Source organism: Orcinus orca, chromosome 6 (assembly GCF_937001465.1).
Source record: "Orcinus orca chromosome 6, mOrcOrc1.1, whole genome shotgun sequence".
Lineage (NCBI taxonomy): Eukaryota > Metazoa > Chordata > Mammalia > Artiodactyla > Delphinidae > Orcinus > Orcinus orca.
The window spans coordinates 46,138,446-46,162,009 of record NC_064564.1 but is presented as its reverse complement, the minus strand read 5'-3'; the positions used below and the strand labels follow the sequence as shown (position 1 = coordinate 46,162,009).

Below are 23,564 nucleotides of genomic sequence, written 5' to 3'. Positions count from 1 at the left end.
GCTACCAACTTGATTCATACCCGTCAAACTCTACCCAAGTACCAAAGCTTTTTAAATAACAAATCAATCCATCTAGATTCAGTATCTAGACAGCAAAATGAATCAATCACTATCTAAATTCATCACTAACACAGATGAATAAATGGAACAATTTATCAGAGAAAATATTTGTTTATATTATTTAATGAGGCATAGTTATAAACATGGGATAAAACCATAAGGGAAAATATCTCACAACTAAACAGAACACCCAACACTCTTTAAATATTTTACTGACAAGAAGAAAATTTACAACTACAAAAGACTCAATCACTTTAAAATTAATAGAGTTTCGGTATTTAAAAATGGGAGTGTACTACATAATAGAAAAGCTGAAATGCAATACCTGTATTGTTATTATCATCTATAACAAACCTCAATGCTTGAAAGCTACAGAGATTCCCCTAAGCTAGATAAAGGAAAACATTTTATGTTTTATGTTTGCTTTTTGTTAAAATAAAAGTTTTAATTATCCAAAGTAAACAAACATAGAAGAATTATTAAATATTTTGAGTAATAAAAATTAAAAAGGTCTTTTAAGTTATATTACATTAAAACCTTGATAGGGCCTATAATATTCCACTTGCAAATAATTCAACATATCAGAATACTTTTAAGGCATAAAATGAAAGCATATCTAATGTTATGAGTGACTACATGCTTGTGAAACTTCTTGATAGTGAGTTATTAAATTAAGCCAAGAGACAAACCCTAGTACATGGAATAATTAAGTACCTGTCTGAATTCCTGATAAAGATGGCAAATTGAGCACACATATCTAATTCCTTTCCCTATCAAGAATCCACTGAAGTGACAGGAGAGATACTTAGAAATAATAGCGTAAGAACTGTAAATTAGGACTTCCCTTGTGCCACAGTGGTTAAGAATCCACCTGTCGGGCTTCCCTGGTGGCGCAGTGGTTGAGAGTCCGCCTGCTGATACAGGGGACATGGGTTCGTGCCCTGGTCCGGGAAGATCCCACATGCCGTGGAGCGGCTGGGCCCGTGAGCCACGGCCGCTAAGCCTGTGCGCCCAGAGCCTGTGCTCCGCAATGGGAGAGGCCACAACAGTGAGAAGCCCGCGTGCCGCCAAAAAAAAAAAAAAAAAAAAAGAATCCACCTGTCAATGCAGGGGACAAGGGTTTGAGCCCTGGTCCAGTGAGATCCCACATGCTGCGGAGCAACTAAGCCCGTGCACCACAATCACTGAGCCCGAGCTCTGGAGCTTGTGAGCCACAACTACTGAGCCCAAGTGCCACAACTACTGAAGACCATGTGCCTAGAGCCCATGCTCTGCAACAAGAGAAGCCACCCAATGAGAAGCCCACACACCGCAACGAAGAGTAGCCCATGCTTGCCGCAAGCTAGAGAAAGCCTGCACACAGCAACGAAGACCAAACGCAGCCATAAACAAACAAACAAATAAATAAATAAATTTATAAAAAAGAAAAAAAACCTGTAAATTAACTGAGAATGAAAATAACAAACATCAGTCCTTCCTAAGTAAAATGCAAAACGGAGAACCACAAAGGAAAAATATCAACAAACAAAGCTGAAAAAATGTAAGACTTCTGAGAAAGAAAATAGACTACAAATAAAATTATAAGACGGGGCAAACCTATAAGAAAATATTAGCAAAATACATTTTTTAACAGGACAAATGTAAGGATATATACAACGTCTGGGTATTGTTAGAAATAACTAAAAACATGGGCAAAGGATAGAAACGGGTTAAGCATTTCACAAAATATGAAATACAAAGGATCAATAAACATATAAAAAATGATCAACATAATTTTTCATCAGGGAAATACAAATTAAAACATTAAGATATTACTTTTTACTCATTAGTAAAAAATAAGAATTTCAGCCATCTGGAGAAAAAAATAATAAATTGGCAAGATGCAAAAATGATCAAGATACATTGTTAAGTCAAAAAAGTAAGCTAAAGAGTAATAATCATACTATGTTAAAAATAACATAAGTAAGTTATTAATAGTGGTTTACTTCTGGGGAGGGGAGTAAAAGTAGAAGGGGAAGAGAAGAAATTGAGTTTTCCAATTTTGCTCTATGAACATATGTATTTTTCAACCATTTCTAAGAATATAACCTTGTAGAAAGTTTAAAAAGAAATTATAATATTAGATAAGAAAGGGTATCATCTAAAAAGAAATTTTGCTGGATTTTTACAAAATGTAAGTAGGCAGGATAAAACTGACAGAAAAATAAAAGCAAAGCAAAATCACTGCCAAAGACACCACAGGTAAGTGTAATTCTTTCTTAGAGTCTTGGAAGCAGGGAAGAGTTGGCTTTGGAACATACAGCAAGATAATTAAACTCATTCAGAATAGTTGAGTCAACTGAACCCTTCCTTCCTTCTCTCCCCTTCCCTGACACATGCCCAGGCACTCTATTGGGAGGCCTACCCCATTCACTTACACTAAAGAGATCTGGTAGAGAAATATAACTAAACATCTATTGAAGAAATCCAAACCAGCTACCAGAAAAACTACAATAAAAGAAGAACCAAGATGAACAAAGGAGGACATAAAGAAAATTTAGGGATCAGAAGATATTCTACCTGAGGAGAATGAGGGGTTGGGGTGTCTACTTAGTATCCTTATGGAGTTTGAAGTAGACAATGTAGCCATAAAACAAGCACAGGATGCAATGAAAAAGGACCAGAGAACAATAAATATTATAATTTACAATTACAGTTATCAAGAGCAAACATTCAATGGCTGTTGAAAGACAATGTTTAAAAAAAAAAAACTTTCAAAATGTAGAAAATAAAAATATATTTAAAATATGCAATAAAAGTTAAGAGATGAGGATGAATGACTCACAAGTCCAACAACCTAATATAATTAATTCAACAAATATTGTTGAGCACCTACTATGTACAAGACATTGTTTTAAACACTGAGGAAACAGCAGTGAATTTTAAAAATTCCTTGCCTTACCATTAAGTCATAGGAGAGACACTATAAATAAATCAATATCAGGTGCTATGAAAAAAATAAATCAGGATAGAAGATAGTAGCAGAATGTTTTCATACAGAGTGATCACTGTGATTTGATACAGTAACAGCTGAGCAGAGACTTAAAGCAACAGAACAAGTCAGAAAGCAAGAAGAGAGGGAGTGAAGAGGGAAAATACTATGTATAAAATAGTTAACTAATGAAAACCTACTGTATAGCACTGGGAACTCTACTCCGTGCTCTGTGGTGACCTAAATGGGAAGGAAATCCAAAAAAAGAGGGGATATATGTATACATATAGCTGATTCACTTCACTGTACTAACTAACACAACACTGTAAAGCAACTATACCCCCCAAAAATACAAATAAAGAAATAAGAGAAGAAAACTGATATGAAACAAAGAAGGCTTTCACACTGAAAGGGTCTGCCAAGAGCATCACACTTAAGACACATCCTGTGAAATATCACAACACAACGATAAAAAAAAATAGTTCTTAAAATTTCCGAGGAGGGAAAAAAATAGATGTTCAAGAAAAGATAGCCTCAAGAAATCAAGAGCATTCTTATCAGCCACTGTGGACAATACATTCCAATGGCTACGGACATGCTCACAAGAAAGAGGAGTAATGACATACTCTGTGTCTCGAGGACACAACACTGCTTCTAAATATTCTTGTTAAAAGATTGAACATGAATCTGATCAAGCCTCTATATCTAATTATCAATTTACAGAAAAATAATGTTAAATAAAACACTGAGATGCAATCAGTAAATTTAAACTGAGAAACTCCGACAACCCAGCTTCTTCAAGAAATAAACTGCAAAGAGAGGGAGAAAGGGAGAGAAAGGGGAGTAGATTAAAAAGAGACTCGGTATCATCCAATTGCAATGTAGGGACCTTATTTGTATCCCGATTCTTACAAATATAGTTTTAAAAATACTATAAGACAATCAGAGAAGTTTGAACACTGAAAATCTCAGGATTAAAATTACATTATCACTGTTCTGTAACCCCTAATGAAATAATGGAACTAGACAATACTAAATAGCTATTAAAACCATTAGGCTGACAACACCTGACCCAATAGATCAACCTTAATATCACAATACCCACCAATGAACAACTAGGTTTAAATTTGAACACTTTCTGAATATTATCTGATGGTTTAAGAAATGCTACTTTTTAAGGTATTATGATTATGTTTAAAAACCCACCTCTTATCTTTAAGAGATATATTGATACTAAAATATATACAAATGAACTGAAAAGATGTAGGATTTGCTTTAAAATAACATAACGGGTAGGAAGCAGGTAGGAATATAGATGAAAAAAGATTAGACATAGGTGGATAATTGTTGAAGATGTAGCTGAGTACATGGGAATTAATATTCCTATTTTCTTTCCTAGTTTTGCTTGAAAATTTCCCAAATAAAAAGGTTTTTTAAAGTTGATTTTTATTTAGAAACCTGTAACAACAGGTTTTAATACACACACACACACACACACACACACACACACACAATGGAAAAGAAAATGAGAAAATCGAAATCCAATTTTCCTATCAAGCAAACATAGAGTTGGTTATTAGAAGGGTTAAACTACTTTACTTTTTCTATTTTAATTAGTTTTTCTCATCTGATTTTAAGTTATTCACGTTCAGTGGTTATGCCATTTAGAACAACACATTTCACCATCCTTCCCTCTAGAATCTTAACTCTCCAAGGCCTCCGGCGTTATCAATCTGCTGGAATCTCATTAGTAACAAAGCGTATGATATATTGGACAGCAATGCTATGCCTCCATGGATTTCTTTTCTTAGACTACAGATAATTTTGGTTTAAAATTTTTTTAAGTTATGAAGAACACATTTTTAATGTATTCTAACTGTAGAAAGTCAGCTTGATAACTTTTAACATTTTTAGTGAGTTCCAGCCTTTTCAAGAAGCCAAAACTTTATTTTCTGAAAAAGAAACAAAACTGTTCTTTTAATATATAAGAATAATTTTTTCTGGATAAGCCTTCAATCTTCCTCTCAGCAAAACTAACAGATTTGGCTATTTTTTTTCATGCAGTGTTTTAAACTATTGATTTAACTTTAAGTGCATCATGTTAACCATCATATTCAAAACTTAATCATGACATTAACCAACTATTACTCATAAAAAAGAAAATGCAAACAATTTAATACAGAAAAACTGTCTAGTATTCTACCAAACCCCTTGAACTATCCATTAAACTTCTGGATAAGTGATTGTCTGCTAACCTGTAAACCTAACTTTTAAGAAACACGAATCCAGAGATTAGTCCAAGAATCAATAAATATTCACTCAGTATCTATTTACATATGTGCTGTAAAGGCCACAGAAGTAGGCCTTACAAAATGCCACAGGTAGTGTAGACTAAATATGTGTGGCAGGATTTAAGACACAGGTTTTGCCTTCATGGTGCTTGAGGATGCTTAAAATATGAACATCACACTTTAAAATGCTAAATTGTACAATATAAAGCATAATAGAAGATCACAGTATATAAAGCAATAGTGAAAAGTCAAGGAGATCTTTACAGACATGTATTATTAAGTAGGTCTTAGAATCTAACAGGTGATATTGACAGGGGAGGAAACTCCAAGTGTGAGGGACAGAATGGACAAAGGCAAAGTATTAGATCTAAACTCAGTACAATATGTGAGCCTAACAGAATAAAACGCAGACGTGAGAATACAAAAAAGGGTAGTACCCAAAATTACTGCCTCTGAAGACATCACCATTCCAGGATAAAAAGCACAACAGGCTTTTACAATGGATCAGGTAAGTAAATATTTTGGGGTCACACTGGGGTACAATAACGGGCTAACACATGAGAGATTCCTGACTACCCTTCCTCTAGTAATCTGAAAGTAAACAGGAAGGACATATTTTTAAATGTCATTCATCATTTCTCCTATCATTTGATTAAACAGGCTTCTAATATGAAAACATACAAAACATAAAACATGGGGTTAAAAATGAAGACAGAGTAGCGTATTTACAAGCACTGCTGTTTAAAATCAGGCAACTGTTCTCCCCAAAGATTTGTTGGAACTTATGAATTTAAAAGGGCATCACACTCAAATATTCTCTGCTAGTAACATCTCAGTGCTCCACAATCTGCCCATCCAAGGCGTTCTTAAACTCATCATCTACCTCACAATAGGCCACGTTTCCTGCGACACTGCTTTAGTTTGTTTAAATATAAATATAAGCTTACAAAGAGATACTAAAGACTGGATTCTAATTTTAGATAATGTAAAAGTATCTTTTATATACTCATGCAGATAGCAGCCAGTCATTATCAGTATGCCAGAAAAGTGGTAGTGCATTTCATAAAACATAGAAATCCTACCCTAAAACTAAAAACACTTTCATTAAAGAAGTAGGAAAAATAATGAAAACTGTCAGTTTCACCCTCATTCTTCTCATAAAAGAAAATATGTGGAAGTAGTGAGAGTCTTTGGAAAAAATAACTATGTCACCTTAGAGTATATGGTATGAAGGTGGAAAGTGCAGTATAAAGTGTCCTGTATGTTTTCAGAATGGTTGGAAAAAAGATAATCTCATGAGGAAGGACAGTTCAAGAGTGTAGAAAGATGCTCAAAAATAAAACTCGGGCTTCCCTGGTGGTGCAGTGGTTGAGAGTCCGCCTGCCGATGCAGGGGACACGCGTTCGTGCCCCGGTCCGGGAAGATCCCACATGCCGCGGAGCGGCTGGGCCCGTGAGCCATGGCCGCTGAGCCTGCGCGTCCGGAGCCTGCGCTCCGCAACGGGAGAGGCCACAACAGTGAGAGGCCCGCGTACCGCAAAAAATAAAAAAATAAAACTCTAACCAAACATTAATTATCCAAATGAGGAAATATCCAAAGAAATACAAGCTACAGAAGAATCTCTATGATGACCACATATTTTATAAAGGGCACATGATCAATGCTTAATATAAAAGACTGGTATTAATCTATACAAGCAATATAAACAAAGCTAAAGGCTAAGGGAAACAAACCAAAACATGGCTCAGTTTTGTTAAGACCAGAAAGAAAAACAAGCTTATAAGCAACTCACTCTTTGGGGTAGGTGGTAGAATATTAATAGGTAAATATAACTAATATTCTATTTCATTTCTATCTTCTTTTTAAGAAACTTGAACATACTGGACAGGACAGAAGAGAAAGAAGGAATTCTTTTAGTCATCTATCCATCCACTTACTCATTCAAAAGAATATGAGTACCCACTATAGACAAGCAGTGAAGACTTAAAAGAATCCTAAGACACAATCCTTTACCTTAAGTACCTAAATTTAGGTACTCATAAATGCTTATTGAATTGAAAACAATTATTAATTATTGGGCAGTGTTATAACAGAAGTAAATAAACAGGCAACTATGGACTTTAGTTAGTAATAATGTATTAATAGTGCCTCATCAATTTTAACAAATTTACCACACTAATGCAAGATGATAATATGGGAAACAGGGAGAAGCGGTGGTAAGTGGGTATACAGGAGCTCTGTACTTTCCACTCAATTTTTTGTAAACCTAATTTAAAGCTGTTCAAAAAAATTTTAAGTATTAGTTTTTAAAAATAAAAATAAAGCTTGTTAACTACAAGCTCAATATGTTATCAACTATATGATGTGGCAACCAAAACGGCTGATTAAATCATAGGCTAGGTGTGAGGTGTATAAAAAGTTCAGGAACTGTTAACAAAATTGATTTCAAGCCTAGTATTTACTATCTTTCTTTTGGTAGCAGCACTTCTATATAAGGAGGTACTTTTCCCAATGAACTGGATGAGAACATAGTGGCTGAAAAACGCAGAGGATCCAAACATCTGAGGAAGGGTTGGAGTATGCAACCTCCAAAGTAGCTCCCCTGAGAGTGTGTCTAGGATCCTATGAAATGCATCACAAGATAGAATGTTTAAAATGAGTACAATTTAAAGAAACATGGAAATAAACATTTCTCTCAATACTGAACCAAATTCATAATTTCATTCTTGATAAAAAACACACAGAGCATTATGCATCCAAAAACCTTATCAGTTTACTTTTTTTTTTTTTAAATCCAGAAAAGTCTCACATTCAAATGCAACAGAGGGGCCTTCAAAAGGTACAGGAACAGTATGGGCTAATTTCCATATAAAGTGTAATTTTTACCCTTTCATTCAACTACTACTCATAGAAAGAGACAAATTAAAAAGCAGGGAGGATCATGTTGGTGTCACTGCTGGTAATAACTTGTGAAAAAGCTCAAAGGAATGAGAAAAGAAATGTAAATTCTCATGCCACACCGATGGTTACACCACAATCTCTTCTTACTTCACCAATTGCTGAACTGGGTAACATTTCCCCAGAACAAGTTTTTTAAAATCTTTTAAAGAAGTTAACTCGTGTTGAAAAGCTGCATTCTGTGAATACTTATTTGTTAGAGTCAGTCAAGGAGATAATCAAGGGCAAGGAGGAAAGGAATTAGACTCAAACTTTGAAAACAAATCAGTAGTACGCATGCTTCTCTGCTTCCAACTCCAGAACAGCCTTCTAACACTTTCTTTTCAATTTCCCCTCAGCTCTCTAACACTCCTACCTGCAATTTTGGTTTTCAAAGGAAGAGGCAGCACAGAGCTCATCTGCCAATCCAGACTTCTTCACGTAAAACTTTTGGCCTACAAATGCTACTTAATTAACTGATGATCTTCATTCTCTCTTCCTTTACAGTGCAATAAAAGTCTCTGATGACATTTTTCTCATTATCTTTTCAATTTTTTATAACTTGTACTTATTCCTTCATGGTTGTAAAGTTCTTTTCAGCAAAACTCAACCCCTTTGTAACTGCAAGCTGATTTCTTCATTCTTTTTTATTCTAGTCCCTCTCCGTACCTACCTTCCCTTCTCCTAGTGCAGTACTACCTCAGAACAACAACAGAAGCAATAAGAACAAAAATTGAGTTTTTCCATTTCTCTCTCACCTTAAGGACTCAAACAGTCTCACACAATTTTACATTTAATCTTTGCTAAATGATGGAAAATATCCCATATATAATTGAATTTTTTTGAAGTAATAAATGAATACATTATGGCCACCATCAATCCTTTATAACAGTCTAAAAGAGTGGTCTCTCAACTTCATTATTTACATAAACCTATCAGTGAAAACATTTTTTAAGTACCTGTCCAACTACATATTTTTTATTTACTTATAAATTAATACATAATTAATATGAACCATTACAATTACATACATGTAACTGAAAATTTTAAAAGGGAGAGGTTTAAATATATAAGTTTATATGTATTTATTTACTTTAGAAGCTCTAGTATTTTTATCTTGCATTCCCAGGGAGTGTGTATAATTACACTGTGGTGACCAGTGGTCTGAAAGGCTGAAAGAAGCCCAAAGAAAATACCTATCTAAACTTTCATCACACGGTTTAACCACTGAAAACAATTTTCCCCTATTAAAGTCTACTTTTCAAATTCTTGAAGCTCTCAACAAGGTAATTCTTAAAGCTGTCTATCATTCATTAACTGTTTTTTAATTAATTAATTAATTTATTTATTTATTTTTGGCTGCGTTGGGTCTTCGTTGCAGTGCACAGGCTTTCTCTAGTTGCTGTGAGCAGGGGCTACTCTTGTTGCAGCATGCAGGCTTCTCATTGCAGTGGCTTCTCCTGTTGCAAAGCACTGGCTCTAGGCACATGGGCTTCAGTAGTTGTGGCACGCAGGCTCCAGTAGTTGTAGCTCGCGGGCTCTAGAGCACAGACTCAGTAGTTGTGGCACACGGGCTTAGTTGCTCTGCGGCATGTGGGATCTTCCGAGACCAGGGATCAAACCCGTGTGCCCTGCACTCTACCCCAGGATTCTTAACCACTGCGCCATCAGGGAAGTCCTATCATTCATTAACTCTTGAATTAGAAGGCCAAAATATAATTGCATGAGGCAACTATATTACTTTAAAAAAAGTGACAAGATTTGAGTCTAATCACAGCAAAAGTCTGTGCATTTTGTGTGTGTGTTTGCACATCTTTCTCTAATAGAAAAGAGGAATAATTTTCACATGAGAAAGTTAATGTAAAAGATTCAGAGTAAAATGTAGTCAATGTCTTATTAATTTTAATCGTTTTATACACCATGTGGTTACATTACTTATTTTTATAACTGTATTCAAATGAATGCATCTTAAGGAACCATCATACAGCTTAAAGACTAAAAACTCAAGCATCTTTTTCTCTAACAGAAAAATGTAGAGATAGAAAAAATTGTATATCTCATTCTTCTTCCATTAAACAATTTAATAAAACAGTTACTAAGAAGCACTCTTCACAAGTGCAGACACTGCTCTAGGCCCTGTTCTTTAGAAAATCTGATAGAAAGGAACTTCAAGATCGAGGCCAAACATCCAAATATTTAAACATTGCGAGAATCTGCTCTACAACAGCAACACCAAGTGGCCATTTGTGCAACCTGTGTTCAAACACCTTCAGCAATAGGGATGAACGTATCTCAGAAGGCAGCCCTATGCATTTTCTGATACATCTGATTATTTGAAATAAATAAATCGATCCAAACATGTTTAATGATAACCTTATCTACTGGCCCTGCTTTTATTCTCAAATTCTCAATACAGAACAAGCCTAGTCAGTCTTCTATTTAACAGCCCTTCAAATATTTTAAAGGGACTACTCCTCAACTCTTCTCGTCAACCTAAATACACAATTTTTAACTTAGCTATTTGATTAATCATGTATAGTTAAAAAAAAAATTTCTCATAACAATTTCCAAGAAGGAATGCAAACATAAGACTTTAATTCTTGAAGTTACAAAGGAGAATAATTTGCAAAATTACACAAAGTTTACCCCAGTTGTAAACTTTAAAGCAAAAATTTAAATTGTTTTAATATTACTAAATGTCTTAACTTTATTTATTTATAGATAAATATATAGAAGAGAACTCATTAAGATTAGCAAAGATTTGTTTGATATTTTAAAAGTATTTTCTATGCATTAAATACCTTTGACAAACAGCAGTTTCATTTTTTTCTTAACTGTAGCACAAATGACTAATTTAGAAAATTTATATAAACCATTCTTATACAACTACCCTCCTGCTAAAAATGAATGACTTAGGACACTAATCCTAATCCTATTTTACTACAGGACCAATCAATCAACTAGTAGATTATATTTACATTTAAATAATGTTTGCACAGTGAAGGTGAAAGTTAGTGTACAATCTGATACCTTCAGCACAGCCAGTTTCATAAATAAATTTCCTATCAATAAGATAAATAATACCAGTACTAGACAAAGAAATGCCATTTTCAATTTACCTAATTCATAGTCACTGTTTCTCAGTATTGAGTATTTTAGAAACTGAAAAAACTGAAAATATAATTTAAATAACTTGTCAATATCATATACCATTAATAGGGCATATAAGATTTATTTTATCCTGAAAGAACAAAGGGAAAATTCAGTGCTGCTTTATATTTTGGTCTACTGAGCAAAGGGTTACTTTAGTGCTAAGTAAGCTTCAATTAATTTTCTTAAATGGTCAAGTCATTAAATAAAATGACAACGCATTCACAAGGAGAATTATGCTCTGTTTTTATTGAGCTAATAACTGTGAGCAAAAATAGAAAGTTACAGATAATATTAAATCAATTTTGAAAGTTCTGCATATTAAAGACAGACAATATTAGTTCATTTAAAATAAAGGCAAGGGCTTCCCTGGTGGCGCAGTGGTTGAGAGTCCGCCTGCCGATGCAGGGGACACGGGTTCGTGCCCCGGTCCGGAAGATCGCACGTGCTGTGGAGCGGCTGGGCCCGTGAGCCATGGCCGCTGAGCCTGTGCGTCCGGAGCCTGTGCTCCACAAAGGGAGAGGCCACAACAGTGAGAGGACCGTGTACCGCAAAAAAATAATAATAATAAAAATAAATAAATAAATAAAGGCAATAATCTTTACTGAGCCTGTCAGGATTTGTTTCCTGGGGTACCTCACCTTCTTGGTTAACTCCAAGCAAGTTAGTTACTATCTGGTTCAGATTTCAGCTATACTAATATTTGTCTGTAAAAAGTTCCATATAATTGAGTCTTCTAAATGACTTACGTTTATCCCATTATGCAACAAAATTTAAAATTTTAACCATTTCATAGGCATTTTTCTAAAAGACTTCACTTATTTCACAGCTTTCTAAAAAGAGCTGAAATTTAATTTAACCATTTTCTACAAATTTAGTTACAGTATGAACAGGAACTGTACTGCAAAATGGTAACTGCTGTGCTTGGATCTCCTGTTTCCTCTCCTCTGCTTGCTGTCACTTACTGATGACAGTGTGTTCTTGATGTTTCTGATGCTGAGGTGAGAACCCAAGAGTGTCTATAAAGGCTCCTGAGCATAAAAAACTAGGCTTTGTGATATCTGGTTACTGAGTTATTTTTCTCTCCTTCTTCACCTCCATTGCTAATTTTCCAATTACTGAAGTTACCATAAAAAATATATATATATCACAGCAAAATAGGCTGTTAGCACCAGGAAGGGAATTCTGAAGAGAGGTCCAGGTACCTGAACACAGAAGCAGAAAAACCCCTTCCCTTAGAGGGCAGCACTGGCTAATGTGCACAATGAGGTCTCCATTCCTTTTTCCCTGGGAACTGGAATCAACCTGCCCATTCTAGACTTTTCTATCCTTTATATGGCATTCTTTTTTTAAATTTATTTTTCAGGATTTTTTTTAACATCTTTATTGGAGTATAATTGCTTTACAATGTTGTGTTAGTTTCTGCTGCAAAACAAAGTTCATCAGCTGTACGTATACGTATACGGTGTTCTTCTCTCCACAGATAATTTAATAGCACAGTCTCCACACCTTCTGCTCATTAAATGCAAAGAACAGAACAAAGGCAGAAACAATAGCAGTGCTGTCAAATTACACATGGGGCATAAGAGTTAAATGACCATGACTACATTATATGGAAACGATGTGTGCTTGGCATGTATTGATACACGACAAACAAATGTAAATAAAACTATGAATCTGAGTTTCTGTCTATGGGGGTGCTGAGAAGGATAAGGGCACAAAGATGTAATTTTGTCTGGCACTGGAATTCTCAAAATCATCAGAAATATTTATAAACACCAGAGAACGTAAGTTAGAATTACAGAAAATCTAGATTTTGTTCTCACTACACATAAACTGAAGGAATCACAAAATTAATTAATCAACGTTTTCCCTTTTTCTTTTAAATACATATTTTGTTTTTTTGTTTTTTTGTTTTTTTTTTTTGCGGTACGCGGGCCTCTCACCGCTGTGGCCTCTCCCGTTGCGGAGCACAGGCTCCGGACGCGCAGGCCCAGCGGCCATGGCTCACGGGCCCAGCCGCTCCGCGGCACGCGGGATCCTCCCGGACTGGGGCACGAACCCGCGCCCACTGCATCGGCAGGCGGACTCTCAACCACTGCGCCACCAGGGAAGCCCTGTTTTTTTGTTTTAAATTTATTTATTTTATTTATTTATTTTTGGATGCATTGGGTCTTCGTTGCTGCACACGGGCCTTCTCTTGTTGCGGCGAGCAGGGGCTACTCTTCTTTGCCGTGTGCAGGCTTCTCATTATGGTGGCTTCTCTTGTTGCAAAGCACGGGCTCTAGGCACAGTGGGCTTCAGTAGTTGTGGCACAAGGGCTCAGTAGTTGTGGCCTGTGGCTCTAAAGAGCAGGCTCAGTAGTTGTGGTGCACCGGCATAGTGGCTCGGCAGCATGTGGGATCTTCCGGGACCAGGGATCGAACCCGTGTCCCCTGCACTGGCAGGTGGATTCTTAACTACTGTGCCACTAGGGAAGTCCCTCCCTTTCTTAATTAAGCATTAGTAGTACAGGCCACGGCTTAAAAAAAGAAATTCTGCCTAAGTAAACTGATGACCTGTTTCTCTCTACCAAATAAGTTCTTATGATTCAAGTTTTAGAGAAACTATTCTAAGCCATCAAAGACTAGCTGCCTACAAAATAAACAACATAACCCTCTTGGCTGCAACAGATTCTCACTGCTCTGAAGTAATTTTCATCAGAAAAATGGAAAAATGTGAAGTAATCTTTGACTAACTAGTAAAAATTTATTTTTACATTCAGTTTTCCCTACTAGGCATGAGAAAACAACAACAACAACAAAAAGACATCTAAAAGATTAGCCCTATTCATCTACCTGGCTTGAATAAATAACAACTACCATTTTACTTCTGTTAGCTGGTAATGTCAAAAATTACTGATTTATAGAAAATAATATATGAGGAAGAAAGTAAACAAGGATAAAATATCTAGCAAAAAAAAAGACAGAAAAAAGTTACTCTATAAAACTTTCTCCCCATATACAACCCAAAGATATCCAGTTAACACAGCTACAGTATCTTGGAGGTGAGAATATATAATAGATTACTGAATTAAAACTATTCAAAAATGACACCTTTCTGTTGGCATCTGTAACCATACAGCACTAAGACAGAACCACTCCAATGGCTAAAGGAGTCATGAAATAAAGGATGTATATCTTACTCTTGATCTTAGACTAAATAAACTATTTTGTTTCCCTATCTATAAAATGGGGGCAAACTGGAAGACTGTGAAAATTTATTATTGGTAAAATGCTTATAATTTTCAGGTAAAATGTTACAGAAAAAGTTAAGTACGTGATCCATACCTTGTTTTAATTCCAGACCTTCAGGTTGCTTGTTCTCTCTCAGGGATGAGGTAGAATCTACACAGATGTCTTGTCTGAGGAATGAAAATAAATAAAAACAATCTTTTAAACATTATTCAATGAAATAATATTTACTGCTGAGGTTCCTAGAATTAAGTTATACACTTGAGAAGACAGTGAATTCTTCTCAGCCCCCAGGGTACCATTCAGTACATTCTGGAAACTCAGAAACATGTATACAAGTGTCAGAAGCAGCGGCTATAAACTACTACCAATTTAAGTAGTATACTTTGTAAAATCAAGGAACAAACCTGGAATGAATACCGAGGTTAATTTTCTCTCCCTTCCAATACTCTGCAGGGTAGCTGATGGGAGAAGTCATAACTCACAGAAGAATCTAGTAACTTTTCAAGTTCAACTGTTAAATTTAATGGGCACTCTGGCATTCAAATTATTTTTTTTGTTTGTTTTTGCTGTACGCGGGCCTCTCACTGTTGTGGCCTCTCCCGTTGCGGAGCACAGGCTCCGGACGCACAGGCTCAGCGGCCATGGCTCACGGGCCCAGCTGCTCCACGGCATGTGGGATCCTCCCGGACTGGGGCACGAACCCGTGTCCCCTGCATCGGCAGGCGGACTCTCAACCACTGCGCCACCAGGGAAGCCTCAAATTATTTTATATTCATCTAATTTCATACCTCAAATGCTTTGGTGTCTACAGGATGTGGAAAATACATATCTTATTTGTAATATACATATGTAATCAAAGTAAATGGATTATGTATAAGATCATGCCATAAAAAAAGTTCTTGATTCACTATTTCTGCAAAAGAGCTGTAAACTAAACTAATACTCTTTCTTAGAGAGCATTATACCATTATAATATTGATGTTACAAATACTTTACAGCAAAAGTCAAGACATTAATTATTGTAAATATTCAAAGTAACTATCTTCTTTAAAATACATATCTATTACCTTCTGAGAATTTTTATACACACCCTAAGACTAACATACTAGAAATATCTAGGAAATTTTCGTATTCACAAAACTTTTTATATCCACTTAATAACAAATCCCTCAAATGACTAAAGGATAAAGACTTGTGATTATTTCTTTGAGAAGTTTACAATTTTCTTTCCAGTCAACACATTTGGCACTTATAAGTTTGTTCTGTATTAAAACTTTACTAATACAGTACAAACTCAAATAGAAACTATGAAAGTATTTAACTTGGTACTATGACATCTTAGAGATTTATAATTGAGATAGCTCCATTTTTTATCCTTCTTTCTGTCTAATGTTGCCTACTCAGATTTTATTCTTTCACCAGAATGACTAGCAGATCCCAAGGAGGATATCAACAACACACCCTGGCAATCTAAGGGCAGATTAAATGCCAATATACCACATTAAAAGCTTTGCAAAGGGGACTTCCCTGGTGGCACAGTGGTTAAGAATCTGCCTATCAATGCAGGGGACAAGGGTTCGATCCCTGGTCCAGGAAGATCCCACATGCCACGGAGCAACTAAGCCAGTGCACAACTACTGAGCCTGCGCTCTAGAGTCCACGAGCCACAACTACTGAAGTCTGCATGCCTAGAGCCCATGGCAAGAGAAGCCACTGCAACGAAGAGTAGCCCCCGCTCGCCACCACTAAAGAAAGCCCAAGCACAGCAATGACGACCCAACGCAGCCAAAAAAAAAGAAAAAAAAAAAGCTCTGCAAAGAATAAAGTTAAAATGTGCCACCTCAAGCCTTACGTCAAATTAGACTTTACCTACTGGGAACATTAATCTATTTCTAAGTATATTCCTTTAGAGAAAATGTTTGTTTCCTCTAATACCTGAATGGCACTTATATTTCTCTTCTAAACATATACACCTAACTTTTTCAAAAAATGACTTGAACAAAAACATAATGTAACATCACCATTAAAAGGACCATGGGCATATGCAATACCTAATAAAGACACAACATCACTCACGCAACATTATAGCTGAGAATGTATAATCTATATCATGAGGAATCATGAGACAAACTGCAAGTGGAAATGAGTAATGTTCTATTAAAAAGAGGGAGGGGAGTTAAAGTCAATGTTATAAAAGACAAAGAAAGGCTGTGGAAATATTCCAGGTTAAAGGAGGCTAAAGAGTCATGACAATTAAATGTTATAACTGACTTGAGACTGCTCAACTGGAGGGGAAAACATTATAAAGGATATTACTGAATCAAGTGACAAACTAAAATACTGATGGCAGATTGGATAAAAGTATCAATGTTAAATTTACTGAAGCTGAATTTACTGAAGTTAACAATGTATTGCGGTTATATGAAAAAGAATATCACTATTTTAGGAAAAGTACAATGTAGTATTTAGAGGTAAAGTGTCATGATGTATGTAACTTAGCCTCAAATGTTTCAGAAGAAAATATACAAGTATATAAAGAGAAGGTGTGCAAATGGGACTAAATGTTAATAATAGGTAAATCCAGGTAAAGGATATATGTATGTTTCTTGTACTATTCTTATTCCTGCAACATTTTAATAATTCTGAAATTATTTCCAAATAAAAATTTTTAATTAATAATAATGTAGTGAAGTGCATTATTTTATGCATTATTTGATTTTCTCTGTGAAAGCTCCTTGAATCCCCTTCAAATAAAACTGGACCCCTCTATAAAGTCTATCTGCTGTCATAAACAAATTTTTTTATTGCCCAAAGTGAATGTTTATAATGTTCTGTTTTCTCTTAAGTTGGATTTGATCAGGCTGTTGAAGAAAATCACCAAAAAAAACTTCAGACAGTAGAGGTAGTACACCACCTTGTGGCTGAAAAGTGAAAAGCTAGATGCTTTTACATCAGTATCATCTGAAGCTGAAAAAATGTTCCAGAAAATAGTTTGGAATTTTAATTTTTCCAAGACGTAGATTTGCAACTAAAATTATCATACACATTCAGAGTTCTGTAATGCAATTTAAAGATTTTCACTAAAGAGCATAAAAGGCAAGACGGAAACAAAAAAGGAAATGTCTTAAAGTGTAAGAAAATTATGTCTCCCCCAACATAATAAAACATACTAAGTGTCAGAGTTAGGAAAACTAAAGGAATTCCAATTTATAGTTAAATTACATTTAAATATTTCTATCAAACGCTTTAATACCATATAAGAATTTTATAACAACTGGAGAGAGAAGAGGTGAAGAGAAAAAAGGGGGGAGGGAAGGAACACACTAAAAATCTGGCTTGGGTTAAGAAACTTGCAATGTTTTTTGTAGTCTTTTCCATTAAGAAAAAAAAAAGACAGTTTTTATTTCCCCAATTCTCTTCTCCCATCTGCAATGCTCCTTAAAGCACCTTAATTTACAATCTTGGCCTTGAATTATAAAAGAGCCCTATATCTATCCTTGGGATTTAAGTTCTCAAACCAATATCAGTCCAACTTTCTTTCTTTTACTCCAAATATGGTTCTATGAGTGATGCTTTCTTATAACTCCAATGAATTTGTTTTTTAAAATCAGAGTAATACACTGGGGAGATCTGTAGGACTTAATCAAGAACAACCACACATGTGAATTACTAAGGTTTAAAATATATTGCTAAACAGAAAAAAAAAAATCAATTTCTTGTCTAAAAGAAAAATACTGGGAAGAGACCTCAACAGAAGGATAAAGAGAGAACCAAACCAGAAGGATTCCTCCCACTTTGGAAAAAGTCAGCTAACAAAGAATCAGGCAAACTGGCCTAACGACAGATACACCCTTGGTTCTCGCCACTATCCTGGGAGTAAAACTAGAGGCTGAATGATGCCAGCTTATCATGTTATGAGCTTTCTACTATTAAAAATAAGAGACAGGCAAAGAAACTAGAGTAGCCAAAACAATTGTGAAAAAGAATAACCAAGTTTAAGGATGCACATTTCAAGAGTAAAAAGCTACAGTAACCAAGATAGTAATGGTATTAGAGAAAGGATAAACATCTGGATTAATAAAACAGAATAGAGTACAGAAACAGATCTAACACATATATGGTCAATAGTTTAAAACAACAACGTAAATGTGTATCACAGTTCTGTAGGTCAGAAGTCTGGGAGGGGTCTCACTGGACTAAAATCAAAGTGTCCACAGGCTGCACTCTTTTCTGGAGACTCTAGGGGAGAATTCATTTCCTGCTCGTTTGGATTTTTGGCATAAATTTGTGCCCTGAGATGGTAGGGCCAAAATCCCTGTTGCCTTGCTGCTTACCCAGCTTCCAGTCAAGGTCTTCTCATGTCACATCTCTCTGACCTACTCTTCTTCTGTCTTCCTCTTCCACTTTTAATAACTCAGTGTGATGAGACTGGGATAACCTGGATAATCCAGGATAATCTCCCCATCTCAAAGTCCTTAACCTTAACCAAATCTGTAAAGTTCCTTTTCTCAATATATAAAGTAACACATTCTTAAGTTCTGGAGATCAGAGAGTCATTTTTCTGCCTACTATATTACCTGAACTGGAGAATGGATAAGCAAACTGTGGTTCACCCACGCAATGGAATATCAACTACTCAGCAAGGAAAAGGAAGGAACTACTTATATACACAGCAACATAAGTGAATCTCAAATGCATTATGCTAAGTGAAAGAAGCCTATATACTGTATTTATCTATATGACATTCCGGAAAAAGAAAAAGTGTGAGGACATAAATCAGGTTGTCAAGGGTTGGACACAGGAGAAGGAGTGGACTACAAAGAGCCATGGGGGAAATTCTGGGTATGATGGAACGGGTCTATATTGTGGCTGTGATGGTAGATAAATTTGTCCAAACCTGCATAACTATATAGTAAAAAAAAACAAAAAAAAACTAAATTACACTTTTAATATTTTTGTATCTAAATTACACTGTTAATATTTTTTAAGTTGGGGTACCACAAAGCCTTAGAACAAGTTCAGAAAAATGAAATCACCTAGTGCTCAAATGTAACCCTCAAACACTATGGAATGGAGCAAAACAATCTTTCTCAAAGGGCCTTTCCAAATAGCAAATAAATTCACATCTCTAGTGTTTCCCTCAGCAAGCTCATTCCTCAAGATAGCAAAATTTAACCCTTGTTTCCATTTCCTTTCCCCAAATAACATAATTCCAAAAATCAGTTACCATACTCCAGTTTCTCTGATCCATGATTCTCTAAGAATTCATTCTATAAATTGCCCCCCACAACTCCAAGTTTTTGTAAATAAGTCAATTCTCTAAATGGGGGCTCTAATCTATATAAAAGTGACTAAAGGCAATCACAGAGGTTCTCCTCTTTGTTCTATCCCTATATTCCTGCTTTCAAGCCTTTTCCAGTTTTAAAAATTGTATGAGATCACTTTATAAGTGCTTTATTTAAAGGTGCACAAGTAGGATGTGTAAATATCCTACTACTTTGAATGTGGAGTCCTATCTAAGCATTAAGTCGCAATACTGTCAATGATTAGTAGTACTTTCTGTGAAGGTTTTCTGAAAAACGTATTCTGTTATTTCTGATAAAGTTATTATATAGAATAGTCTGCATAAGTATTACAGCTAATTTAGAAGGACACAAGAACATAAGTGGGGTACAGATAACCAATTTATTACCCTTTACCAGCCAAAAAGCACACAGTCAAGCCCTTTATAATACATATACTATGTTTTAAAAGAATTTAGCATACAGAAGTAATGGCAATTTAACAAATTCATCTCATTTGTGAAAAAAATCCTTTTATGCTTTAAAATATGTATACAATAGTTTTCTCTTAATTTAAACTATGTTTGTAATAAATGAAAAAGTTAGACACTTGTAAGCAATAAATTTTTAAAAAGCAGTAGCAGTAAAGAATAATAATTTTAAAAATCACAATGAATTCTTTTGCTTTCTTTAGGCTTTCATAAAAGGAATTTGGGGAAGGGAATCCCCAATACTCATCAATGTAAAGTGGAATTTTAAGAACAGTGATTGTGTGACTCAAAGTAAAAATTCAGTGATTCACAGTAAAAATTCTAGAGCAAATACAGCAACATTTTTTTCAATGCATTTCAACAACTACTATTCTAAGCACTTTACAATCTTTTCCCATTTAATCATCATCACAATCCTATGAGTAGGTACTGATATTACCCCTATTCTCCAAACAAGGAAACTGAGGCCCAGAGAGGTTAACTAACTTGCCAAAGGTCAGAGAGATAGTAAGCGGTGGAATTCTGCTGCTAAAAGTGCAGGCAGTTTAACTCTAGAACCTTCATTCTTTACATTTATGCAGACTTTCTCCTACTTAAAGAAATAGTTCTCCAAGCGGTAATATTAAAAATTATACGTAGCCATCATCTATATCTCAAAGTATCAGGTCAGTTTTCATTCAAAATTTGACCCCAAGACCTCATAGGAAAATACTTCTTTCTACTGGAAAAACTAAGATATGCTATTAAATCATCAAGACAGAATTATTATTTTACAGTGGAAAATTTCAATGAAAAGACAGACATGAGCAAATACAACTGGTAACCAAAACAAATTCCAAATGAATCAAAAGATTTAAACATTTAAAAAAACCATAAAGTACTAAGAGAAAGTATGAAAAATACTTTTTATAATTTCAGAATAGAGAAGGACTTTTGTAAATATAAAACCCAGGAACCATAAAAGATTGATAAAATCAGACTACATAAACATGAAATATTTATGCATGTGCAAAAGAACAATAAAAGCCATAAACAAAGTAAAAAAAAAAAAAAGCAACAAGCAAAAAGAAAAAAAATTGCAACCCACATCACAAACAACGGATTAAAAAGACCAGAGGGGACTTCCCTGGTGGCGCAGTGGTTAAGAATCCTCCTGCCAATGCAGGGGACATGGATTCAATCCCTGGTCCAGGAAGATCCCACATGCAGTGGAGCAACTAAGCCCATTTGCCACAACTACTGAGCCTGTGCTCTAGAGCCCGTGAGCCACAACTACTGAGCCTGCCCTCTAGAGCCCGCAAGCCACAACTACTGAGCCCGCATACCGCAACTACTGAGCCTGCATGCTGCAACTACTGAAACCTGTGCGCCTAGAGCCTATGCTCTGCAACAAGAGAAGCCACAGCAAAGAGAAGCCTGTGCACCGTAATGAAGAGTAGCCTCCACTCACCGCAACTAGAGAAAGCTCGTGCACCCCAACAAAGACCCAGTGCGCCCAAAACAAATAATAATAAAATAAATTAATTAAAAAAAAAGACCAAAGCCCTCTACCTACATACACACACAAGGTAAACAAAAATGACAAAGCTCACAGAAAAAGGAAATTCAAATAGCTTTGTAATATACGGAAAAACAGTCAATTTCACTCAGAGAATATAAATTAAAATTCCAATGAGATATCCTTTTTTACCTATCAGATGAACAAAGATCAAAATGTTAGATAACATTATATTAGCTAAAGTATATGAAAACATGTATTCCACATTTTGGGGGAGGGGTATAAATTGGTTTAAACTCTGAAAGTCAATTAGGCAGTATCTATTAAAATTTCAAATGCCCAAACATCTGATCCAACAATTAACTTATAGGGCTTTATATAATCACAGAAGAACAAGATGACTTACATACAGAGATACTCATATCATATGCAGTAACAGAAGACAGTAAACACTTAAATGTCCAGAAGAACAAGACTACTTATATACAGAGATACTCATCATATACAGTAACAGAACAGTAAACACTTAAATGTCTATAGATAGACTTTTGCTATATTCAACAATGGAATAGTATACAGGTGTGTGTGTGTGTGTGTGTGTGTGTGCGCGCGCACGCGTGTGTGTGTGTAGGAAGCCTTATATGCACTAGGTAGAACAAAATCCAAAAAAGTCATACTATTAAATGGAAAAAATTAAACAAAAAAGGGTATGGAACAGTTTGCACAGTATGCTACCATTTGCGTGACAAGAAAAACTATACATACACTTATACATTTGTAAATGTATACAATTTCTCTGGGAGGATACACAAGAAACTGGTTTACTGTGGTTGCCTACAAGAAGGGATTCAGAATGGGGAACAGAAAAAAGAGTGAGACTTATTTTCACTATATACTTTAAAAAACTTTATACTATGTGCATATATTTACCATTCAAATAAATAAGCTGTTAAATAACACACACAAAATATATGGCTATGTGGGAAAATGTCCTCATTTACTGAAAATTCAAACATAAATATGTAGAATCAACTTACAGTACTTCAAGAAAATAGATAAAATAAATATGGAAAACTGTAATAATTGTTAGGCCTAGGCAATAGTTATTTGGCGGTTTCATTATACTGTTCTACTTTTCTATACACTTGACAATTTTCATAATAAAAAAATAAACACAAGAACAACCTAATACAGTGAAGTCCCTTTTGTCTAACTCGGACAAGATGGTATCACTTAACTGAAAAAAAAAATATTTTATTAACACAGGGAAACACTTTTAAAAGTTACATATAGGAGGAGCTTCAAGATGGCGGAAGACTAAGACGCAGAGATCACCTTCCTTCCCACAAATACATCGTAAATACATCTACATGTGGAACAACTCCTACAGAACACCTACTGCACACTGGCAGAAGACCTCAGACCTCCCAAAAGGCAAGAAACTCCCCACGTACCTGGGTAGGGCAAAAGAAAAAAGAATAAACAGAGACAAAAGAATAGGGATGGGACCTGCACCAGTGGGAGGGAGCTGTGAAGGAGGAAAGGTTTACACACACTAGAAAGGCCCTTCATGGGCGGAGACTGCGGGTGGCGGAGGGGGGAAGCTTCCGAGCCACGGAGGAGAGCGCAGCAACAGGGGTGCGGAGGG

At 35.4% G+C, this 23,564-nt stretch overlaps 1 protein-coding gene across 2 annotated transcripts in view; it reads right to left on the bottom strand.

The window, feature by feature from the left end:
* Positions 1–23,564, bottom strand: part of CAAP1 (caspase activity and apoptosis inhibitor 1) — a 54,049-nt gene that overhangs the window by 5,290 nt on the left and 25,195 nt on the right. For both annotated transcript variants that reach the window (XM_004275057.4, XM_033437744.2), the window contains exon 5: positions 14,739–14,812. In XM_004275057.4, coding sequence (XP_004275105.1) covers positions 14,739–14,812 — 74 coding nt within the window. The remainder of the gene's footprint in view (positions 1–14,738; positions 14,813–23,564) is intronic.